General features: G+C 40.5%; 1 protein-coding gene and 1 pseudogene across 1 annotated transcript; both read right to left on the bottom strand.

The window, feature by feature from the left end:
* Positions 1 to 92: 92 nt before the first annotated feature.
* On the bottom strand, positions 93 to 3,636 carry LOC122659457 (annotated as a pseudogene).
* Positions 3,637 to 5,565: 1,929 nt separating this feature from the next.
* Positions 5,566 to 7,515, bottom strand: LOC122659456 (pentatricopeptide repeat-containing protein At5g66520-like). The gene has a single exon (XM_043854565.1). It carries the CDS (start codon positions 7,513 to 7,515, stop codon positions 5,566 to 5,568), a length of 1,950 nt encoding a protein of 649 aa, XP_043710500.1.
* Between the last annotated feature and the right edge of the window lie 3,690 nt (positions 7,516 to 11,205).

Genomic DNA, 11,205 nt, shown 5'->3' with positions numbered 1-11,205 from the left:
AGAGACCGTATAAACTTTGTTTTGTTTCAGGTTTCAGCCTCGATCGTTCTGGAGAACTTGAAGAACTTTTCTTTGTTTTTCTCTTCCTCCCTCTATTTTCTCTCTTTACGTGCAGATATTGGTTGATTATGGATAGTGCAAATCCTCTTGACCTTGACCAAATTCTCAATACTTAAGTTGCCTGGGAATTGTCTAAGAAATGCTGAAATGCATTCTAAAAACAAGAACACATTTTAGCCAACAAGTGTACAAATTGTGTTCTCATTCTTAGTCAAGAATGCATTCTGCAATTTGAGAATGGGAATGCATACCAAACACAACCTTAGTTAGATCACTTCATCTCTTAAAAAAATCTTGTATCTTCTATAATTTTTGGGAAGTAGTTTTCTGTTCGATGTGTGTGGCCTACACCAGCATTCTCATGTCTCTCTCTCCTCAAAACAATGGGCCAGAGGTGTCTTTTCATATGAGAAAGAGAGAGATAGACTCATGGAAGTGCTGGTGTAGGCCACACCCCCGGACAGTTTTTTTTCCCATGATTCTTTTATAACTCTAACTGATATAATCAAGAGATTCAAGCTTTCTTAATCCCTCTCCGCAAACCCCAACCCCCCCCCCCCCCCCCATCCCATCCCATTTAACTCCTGCGCAAAATGCAATTCATGGTTAGACCTGGGTTTGGAATCACAACCCAGGCCAAGAGAAATTTAATTAAACTTGCAACGAATTAAGGCTATGTTTGGTTTGGATTCTGAATTCTGATTCTCAATTGAGTTCAGAACTGAAATCTTGTTACGAAGGCTATACGTGCCAAATCTTGGATTTTGAGCGTTTTTCTTAATAATGATCCTAGCCAACTGCATGACAAATAATTTATTCTCATGCACATTTATTTAAAGAAGATATGTCTGTGTAGGAAGGCTCCCCAACCTTCGGTAGTCAGAGACTCAGAGCAGTTCAGGAACTCTAAGTGAGCCCTGAGGATCTTTGGCCGCCACTTTGAGGCAGATGATTTTGAGTCAACACCCCAACCAAATGCTCCACAAAGTATTGCAAAGTATGCCAGTGCATACCCTCTCAGCATTGCCACCATTCCCCTACACCCTTCTTCCTGCTCTGACCCATGTGCAGATATGAACCAAGATGGAAGAGTTTCTTTGATCAAGGATTGAACCAGACTCAAGCCACCAGATAACCACACCAATGAAGCCCCTAGTGAAGCTGCAACCTTTACTGAAACCTGGCCATATCTCATTCCATACTTGGCCTTCAATTTCTCCATTTTTTCTTTCAATAGCACTTCACCTGCTATTTCTCTCACAGACTGCATCAAAAGACATAGTATCTTTTCTGTCATGAACATGATCTCTCTGATAGACTGATAATCTCTTAAGTAGACGATCCCAGGGGCAACAGGGGAGAAGCCTTCATGGAAATGGCCAAAGCCATGACTGAGAAGTGCCCCAACACCAGAACAATTGGAGATTGGTGAAGCATTCAGGCCAAGTGTAGCTGCCAAGCAGCTCTTCATGAGCTGAACAACTGCATCACTATTGTGATGGAAGACTGTCGGAGATGCAGAGAAGACAAGAAAGTCACTCCAACACTTAGACTTTCTGGGTCCACAAAGAGGCTACAATCGGCATGCAAGGCCATAGGCAACCTGCTGCAAGGGTCTCCAAGGCTGGGCCAGCCAGGTTGAGGAAGCATTCCGAGGCTCTATCAAGTTTAAAGGTTATTGTGAAGCTCACATAGGCAGCCAGGGGTGGTGGAAGTGTAGCTGGAGAGCTTCCTCCTGCCAACCAAAAAGGAAAAAAGTATAAGAATGAATAACGAGCTAAGCCATGAATTATCCTCCAAAAGAGCAGCATATTCTTATTCCTATTACCAGTTTCACAAAAACATCTTATTTTTCCAATATATATAAATTAAATCCAATAGTATCATGACCCGCCGCGAGGGGGGGGGGGGATCTCTTTTTGAGTCTTGCTGTACGTTGTCCAAACATTCAACATAATATGATAGACTGGATGACTTAAGACTGTAAGTGGCTTTGCATATTTGCAGGTACAAAAGAAAGCCACGGAGGAGACACTGGATGGCTCAGAACCCAAGCAATGTTCACTGGATCAGTTGATTCCTACTGTACAACCTCCAATCTGAAGACACTTTAGTCTATTGTTCTTATCCTAGTAAACAGTTGAAATAGCATGTTAAATTGGATAATTAGGATTCTGAGTGTTCTTTTTTGTTAACCTAGAAACAACTTTTAATATATACACCCACATTATACTAGCATAGACCCCCCTCCCCAAAACCACTCTGATGGTTAAAGCCCAAAATCATGTGTCCAATCCCCTTTATCAGATCAGGACCCTTTCCAAAACCTCTTTAGTATTTTGAATAATATCCAAATAAAATTTTGGTAATCTCAGTTATTTCTAGCATGGAATTCAGATGTCCCATCTCAGTAATAGAGTTAGCAAAGGATATGAGAAAATGTAGGTCATGGATGCAATTAACCGTGCACTGCACAGTATCACCAGAAATTTTGGTGTAGAACAGCAGAGTATAGATTTCTGACCCTGATAAGATTGTTCATATGTTTATTTCATTCTGAACAGTAGTAGCAAGCATACTAAATTATCAGGGGCTAGTTACAAGCATCTTTCAGAATTAAGCCCTTTGAAATACTCTAGCCTCCACGAGTTATGCTCTAACCTATGGATCTCTTTCCAAATTTCCAGTTTATGGGTTCAATAACTTGGCCAACTTCAAGTGTATTTCCTCCCTCACCATCAACTTTTTAATAAATTATAATAAGAATAGTTTTTTTTTCCCTCATCATAGTCATTGATTTCATCATCGTCAGCAGCTGCATGTTGTCATCAAAGCTTTTGTCCGAACTACTTGGGGTTTCCAAGAGGAATCCTCCTGTACTTTTCCATTCTATATAGGGTCATAAAGCTAGCACTATGACTTGTTAAGCCATGTAAAGCTACAACTACCCTCTCAAGAGGAGACATGACAATATGGCATTATCTACCCACGCAGCAACTAAACAATAAATTGTAAAGATATTATAAGTCTACTTTTTACGTTAGGCCTGTCCCTTTTTGGTCCAATTGCTCATCCTTCTCCTCTTTCCACTGAAACTAAAACTGATAGCAAGTGGCATAAGCTAAACACTCTGCTATTTGCATCCACAATGAGAACACAAGGAGAAACCAATTAAATGGGTCGTTGCTGGGGCAATATTTGCCTATATCTGGCAAATATGTTGGTTGAATTAGAATGAACACATTCTTTTCCTCCGATTTGCGAGATCTCCATTCTGATTAGGAATCTGTGGTTCTTTAATCAGCCCTTGATTCTGTTCAGGGATCTGATTTTTTCCAGAGTGATTCTTCTGGGAAGTAGTTACTTGATTCTTAAAAATGATATTTACAGTAGAATAATATTTCTGTAAGGGAAACCACAAAAAGGAAGAAGTGGTTCTTACTAACGAGGAGAAAGTAACGCAAATGAAATTGTGTAGCAGGCAGTGATCAACAACTCTTGACCTTCTCATTTATGTTTGAGAAAGTAAAATAAGTAGAAGAAGACGAAAAACTCACTTTTGAAAATTTTGTCCATTTATTTGAGATGAAATGAAAAGGCATATCTCTTAAGGAGTTCCATAAAGAGCTTCTATGCTGCTGGCTGGCACAGTCGACTAGGAATGACCCTGCATAAAGGGAAGAGTTCATAGGATTTAGCCACCTTTTAATTCAAAAGATGAAAACTTTAATGTCGAATCTCATCCCAATGAAAACCAAAACACAAACACAAGAACAAAGAAGAATGAGTCTCAGACTTGCGAGAGAGCTGAGCAAGAACAAGCAACGGCTGTACGACCTTCCCTGCCAAGGCTTTCTCAAGAAACTTCCATGTGTTTGGAACGTTATTTTCCCATGTGAGAAATCAGCAGATGTGCGACCTTCGTCGAAGGCAAAGAAACACCTGCAGAGTTGAGATTTGAAGACAACTGGATTGCCCAGAGCAAAGGATCACCAACAATGGTAGTCTGCAAAACCACATCCATCCGATTGGAAGCCAACATCAGCCGTTGGATTGGAGGACCCGATTGAGGATTGCCCTCGATTGCACAAGAGCTCTAGAGTTTCTCCATGAGCATGCAGTACCATCTGTCATCCAGCGGAACTTCAAATGCAGCAACATCCTGTTGGCTCATAACTTCAGGGCCAGGGCTTCCAATTTCGGATTGGCCAAGATGGGCCTAGACACAATCAGCGGCCAGATACCGACGGCACTGGGGGCTGCAGGCTACATGGCACCTGAGTGAGTTACTTATTGCTTGCTATGGTCAAGTTGTTTGCTACCACATCAACTAACTGGTTTAAACTCTTTTTCTGCTGCTTCATATTGATTGCTGCTAATCTCTTTACTCCCAAGTGGTTTCCTAATTTGACAAAACTTTCTCATGCACTTGATCATCTAACTATATTTTATTATGGGCAATGTAGATATGCTTCAATGGGTAAGTAACAACAAAATCAGATGTTTACAGTTATGGGGTGGTTCTCCTCGAGCTTCTAACAGGCTGCACCTGAGTTGATACAGATTGGCCTCCTGGAGAACATTTCCTTAGTCTCCAACCTTTCCTCCCTGATTCATAATTCTTTATCATTCTGACCAAATCTTGCCACACCAAATCTATCCCCGTGGGACCAGTCATCTTTCACTTGGCCATAAGGTCTGGAAAAGTGGAGTTTCATTTTCTCAGGCTTTTCACCATGAAGGAATGAACCCTTCACCAGGGTCTGCATACATGTTTGAAGATATAATGTAAAGCCTGTCATAGCATCCTTAGATAGCTCCCCACCATCTGACCCATATCTGCACTGCTAAAGGTCCAACATGCACTGAGTGGGCTTGCATATGACACTGTACATAGACATACAGGCTATGAACCTCCACACTTCCTAACATTAACGTATGCAGGCCAGAAGATCAAGGATTCATCCTCAGTGATATGAATCCTGTTTGACCTTATGAATATCAGACACTAGCACAAGTAATCTAAACTCTTCTTAACCCAACCCACATGGTGGGAAGCACATCGTATTCAATTGACAAGACTTTAACACAAAAGGAACAGATCAAGAAGTACTACATTAAATTCTTTCCTGTAGTACATAACCACAATTAAGTTTATAGATGCCCTTTTCCCTGCCTTTGTTGATCAATTAGGGAAACCAAAACCAGAAGATTCAGCTCCTGAATACTTGTATATACCTTGTATTGATTATCACTAATCCCAAGTTTTGTAGCAATTCAATAACAAAAGAATTATTTCTCCACACCATAGTTCCTCTTATAGCGCATCTCAATTACATTGTAAAATCCTTGTGCACATCTTTGTGTATTCAACTGGACTGATTACATAATTGTTTCCTCCTCAAATTCAATATCTGGATCTTTTCCTCTCCCTTCCCCCCTTAATCCGGGGAGCCAAACATGCAGTGAGCTTCTGTACATTCTACTCCAAAATAGGTAACTTTCTCACCAGTAGTCCATGCAGGAGCAAGACCCTCCCTCAAAATGATGAAACCGTTTCCTATCTCTAACTGCTATCTTCCTTTTAAAAACCATAGAAATGTGCTTAAAAGCAGAATGGCAATCCCTACAAATTCGAATATTCTTCATAATTCGAAGCATTGATCCAGGCTCCGTGCAAAGAAATCCAAAAGCCAGAGCCAATTTTTCACTGTGGTACCCAATTACAACTTCTTTTTCCTCTTCTTCTACATCAAACATGACCCCTTTCGTCCCTACCGTATACCCAACTTTCTTTATCTCCCTAGCCATGTCTTCCCACATCAAATAGATCTCATCAGTCTTGTCATGGGATCTATCTCCGGCTACAAACTCGTGAACAACACCATCTACCTCGATCAAACTACTCCCAGGAACCCGTTTAATTCTTCTTCTTCGCATAGTTCTCATAACTTCCTCAGCATCATCTCCTTTACCAGACTCTGCATAAATGTTCGAAAGAATAATGTAACGTCCATCATGATCTCGATCAGATTCTATCAGAAAACTCCCCACCCTTTGACCCATTTCTATATTCCCATGGATTCTGCATGCACCAAGGAAGGCCCCCCAAATAACATGGTCTGGCTTTATTGGCATGCAAGCTATGAACCTTTCTGCTTCCTCCAACAAACCTGCACGGCCAAGAAGATCGACCATGCAGGCATAGTGATCCAAATCTGGCTTGATCCTGTGAACATCAAGCATTGAATTGAAGTAGTGGAAACCTTTCTCCACCGAACCCATGTGGCTGCAAGCACACAAAACTGCAGTGAAGGAGATACTATCTAGTGTAATACCCTCACTCTTCATTTGCTCAAAGAGCAAAAGTGCTTCCTTGCTTTGGCCATTGAGTGCCAACCCAGAAATGGTTGTTGTATAAGCAGAAACATCCTTCTCTCTGGATGAATGAAAGACTTGCATTGCTAGATTGATGTTGCCGCATTTTGCATACATGTCAATGAGAGCTGCAGAAATTATAGAATCGAAATTTGTTTGGTTCCTTCGAATGTAAGAATGAATCCAAACCCCATGATCCAGTGCTCCTAACTGAGAACAGGCAGAAAGAATGCTCACCAGAACTGCAGCATTCGGTTCCTGGTTTAGTAGTTGCATCTCCCGGAACAAAGCCAAAGCTTGCATTGGCTGCCTATGTTGAGCATATCCGGAGATCATGACAACCCATGAGACTAGATTCCTCTTGGGCATGTGGGTAAAGAGCTGTTGCGCATCATCAAGATAACCAACCCTCACCAGCCCGCTGATCAGACTATTCCACGAAACCTCATTTCTTTCTGGCATTTTCTCAAAAACATCAAGAGCCCCTGAAATCTCACCATTCCTTAGGTACGCAGCAATCAAAGAGTTCCATGACACAACGTCCAATTCATCCACTTCATCGAATACTAGTTGTGCGTCTTGCAGTTTCTCACAGATCGAGTAGAACTGGATCATCGAATTACGGACAAACCCGTCCATTCCAAAAGACTTCTTAATTACCAGTGAATGGAATTGCTGACCCAAGTCTGAGGAGGCACGGCCCACTTTGGCACAAGCTTGGAAGAGGAAAGTAAAGGTGAAATTATTAGGAGGAAGATCAAATTCAGCCATCCGTTTCAATAAGAAGACAGAACTACAGAGGGAATCAGGACGCCGGGCACGTGCAAGACCCCGGATAACAGTGTTGAAGAGGAAGATGGTTGGCGCTGGTGCTTGAAAAATGAGAAGAAGGGCATAATCTATGTCCCCGGATGGGTGAAGAGCAGAGAAGGAGATGACGGGTCGTAAGGATGATGGAGTGTGAGGTAGACCCCTGACGACAAGCCCGGCGTGCGCTTGTTTGAATTCTGCAATGGACTTGCATATATGGAATATGGCCGTTAATGAGAGGCCACAGATATTGGATTTGAAGCCCATTCGAGATCCGGTGGGCTCTGTGCTTTTATGTCATCGATAGACTCTCATCGGGTTCTCACCGCCTTCTTCACAGTAGAAGATAGTGCATAGTTAGTAAAAAGGGGAACGGCCAAAAGGAGTATTGCGCCAAACGGAGAAAAAAAACAGCAAACTCGTATAAATTAAGAGATTATTAACTAACATACCTAACACTGATCAAACTTAATTACAGTATTAAAAAATTAACTTCATGTAACATGTTAACATTTCTCATACACTGGTGTTAGGGAAAACAACGAAGCCAGGACCTCATTGAGAAATTCAATCAAGAGAAAGTTCTAGCAAAAACGAATACTGAACATACAACTTAGCACCTTTTTCTTCTATATGGGGTAAAGAGCTCCATCAATAACAAAATCCTCAAAAGTAAGCTGGGAAGCTTGAATGCCTGATACGTAAATGGGCAAAATGTGACACAGTTGAATAAAACGCTGAAGCATGTAGGATGGATCTCCAAGATCGTTAATGGAATCCTTCAAGCATTATCCAATTCCACCTTGAAAAAAACTATGCCATTCTGTAATGTTTTTAAAAAACAAGAGACAATGAGACATAAGCATACCTATTGAGTCATTGCAAGGGAAATGGCTTCAGTCGCCACAAAGCAGCATGGTTTCAGGTTTCAGAAACAAAGGAATCGCCGCAGGGAAGGAAATTTGGCTTCAGTCGCCGGCGCTGCTGGGCATTTCGTCAGTTCCTTCGTCGTCCTCTCCTCCTCCTCCTCCTCCTCTCTCTCTCTCTCTATTTGCTCTCTGGTTTAGTTGTTCTCTAGGAGACAGCGCGTGTTACCAGAAAGCGAGTAGGGTTATGCGGTTTTTTTGTCTTTTTCTGGGAAAATGTCATAGACACATGCACCCTCACTCAGTAAACAAAATGCCGTGCCTATCCCGCCGATGTGCAGAAAATATGGAAAAAATTGGGTTTTTTACAAATGCCCCCTGAAAATTCCTATTTATCCAAATAGCCTCTTTAATTTTTATAATTGCAAACTCACCCCTACGTTCAAAACAGTGTAACACTTTGGTCCAGTCCGTTAATTTGAGACATTAGACGTTGGGAATCTAATGACCAAAATACCCCTCTGATAAAAAATCCATCAAAATTAAAGAATAAAATGACCAAATTGCCCTCATCTTCCCCAAATCGTTTAGGGTTTGAAATTGAATTTTTTTTCCTCAAATCGGTTAGGTAACTTGGTGTTTTGACGGTGAACAATCAAGATGTATGGATGGGTTAATTGTTTAATTCTTTCTTTATGCTTATGCAATCGTTGGGGTTTCACAACCCAAGTCCAGAGTCTCAAGACTTGGCATAGCAACCTCAGCACCGCCAGGGTATTATTCTGCTTGTTTTCATGAGCTGTGGAAGATTGGAAGTGTAAGATGGTGGCATCAGGGTGTGAGGTGCGACGATGTTTATAAAGGGAAAGCAGGGGAAGCTATTTGGCAACGACTTGTGGAGTTGAAAGTTACTTAAGGACATTAGGAGATTTGTAATTGAAACACTAATACTTGAGGAAACAACAAATAGTGTATGAACTCATTTATGTGAGATGTAGAAAGACCATGTTTTGGCGAGTCAAACAAAACGCTTCCCTGCCCTGATTCATTATCCCTTCAACCAGGTAATCTTCTGTATAATACGTTTTGTTGGGTTTGTTGCTTTCTTCCTGGTGATAACAGGTAGTACAAAACGTTGTGGAATTGATGGGCCAATAAAAATCGATCTGAAATTAAACTGAAAATTTCTAATTGAAGTTTTACTTTTTCTCTTTAATTCTTCCATGGAAGGTCTTTATTGCTGTGAGAAAGCATCATGTATAGGAATAGCAAATGGACAATTTATTCCTTGATCTGATCTTTTGCTTTCTAGATGAGTTCAAACCCTAACCGATTTGAAGAAAAAATTTCAGTTTCAAACCTTTAACGATTTGGAGAAGATGAGGGCAATTTGGTTATTTCATTCTTTAATTTTAATGGGTTTTTATCAAAGGGGTATTTTGGTCATTATATTTCTTGAAACTAATGTCTAACATTCCAAATTAATGAATTGGATCAAAGTGCTATACTCTTTTGAAAACTATGAAGCAAATCCTCGGTAGTTCAAAACTGGAATTGGCACAATATCGCGAAGTGACCGCCCTTGCTCAATTTGGGTCAGAGTGTCAGACCTTGATGTTGCAACTCAGACATTACCCAATAGATGTGCAAGGCTTACAGAAGTACCGAAACAACCACAATATGCACCCCTTCCTATACCAATTAGTAGTAGGCGGTATGGTAGTTCCCTTCAATCCACATCCATTTCTGTTTCCTAAACCTCCCTAATCATGCTTCCTATTCCTGGTTACGCATCATCGAAGGCTCTTAAAATGAAAATTTCAAATTGCATTGGAATAGAAGAGGAGTATTGTTATGCATAACGGTATTATAACGCTTTTTGTATGCCGCAGGAGGTAATAAAGATCCAGTACAAAGGGAGTGATATTAATTTTCCCAAAAAAAAACCCAATTTTTGTATTGAGCCATTGAGGTTGAAGGAGAGTTTGTATGGCGAGTTGCCGACTGAGGTTTGAGACGAGGACGCTTTCCCGTCCGGCAGTTCCGGCCACCGCTGCAATGTTCAGTCCAGCGGAGAATCTTCTCAAGTAACAATGCAACACTTTACCGATGCTGCACATTCTGGGCGCCTTGGAACGCCTAGGTAACCAAGGCGATGACATCATTTTGTGTTTATATGTTTTTTAATTATAAAATCATGTTATTTTTAATACTTATATTGGATTGTATACATATTATTGTACATGTGAGATGCACTGAATAAGTTTGTTTTATGGGAAAATTACATACCCCTCCCCTATACTTTGGCCTAATTACACATTCCTCCCTTTGGTTTTTCCACCTTACATTTTGACCCCTTGTGGCTGACGATGTTAGGGTGTTGTTAGTTAATGGTTTGAAAAGACTATTTTACCTTTTACTAACAAATTAAAATGGCATTTACAATTCTGCCATTTTCATCATCTCTAAAATCGATTAGGGTTTCATTTTCACCCACCTCCAAGCTTATCCAGCGACAACCACCTCCAAGCTTCTTCGGTGACAACAACCTTCAAGCATCTTCGGCGACAGTTACCTCCAAGCATCTCCATCTCCAGCGAAGGTTAGTTGCTTCTTCTTTTTTCATTTCATCCTCTCATAGTGTAATACCATATGCTCATTTAGCGAAATAGCTTTCAATCCCACCCCTATGTTCGAAAAATTAGAGCAAAATCATGTTCAAACGAATTAGGGTAGAATGTATGTAGGTTGTAATCCGAATTAGGGCAAAATCATGTTCAAATGAATTAAGGCTGAATGTATGTAGGTTGTAAACCAAATTAGGGCAGAATGTATGTAGATTGTAATACCATATGTTGATTTAGCAAAATAGACTTGGTTGATCCAGTTTATTTATAAATTGTGCTTTTATATCCATGTAAATTAAACTCGATTTGGATCAGATTAATAGATTCTCTAAAACCAACTAATCTAGTTTCTTGTTTGCAGATCCAATGTCTACATCTAGTGTGAATGACAGCAACCATCCTAGATTGAAGTTCAAAAACATGAAGTGTTATTGTGGGTTTAGAGCAGAAATAAAGATATCTGA

The sequence above is a fragment of the Telopea speciosissima genome, chromosome 4 (genome assembly GCF_018873765.1).
Source record: "Telopea speciosissima isolate NSW1024214 ecotype Mountain lineage chromosome 4, Tspe_v1, whole genome shotgun sequence".
Lineage (NCBI taxonomy): Eukaryota > Viridiplantae > Streptophyta > Magnoliopsida > Proteales > Proteaceae > Telopea > Telopea speciosissima.
Note: the sequence above shows the minus strand (reverse complement) of the source record. Positions and strands in the feature narration are given on the sequence as shown.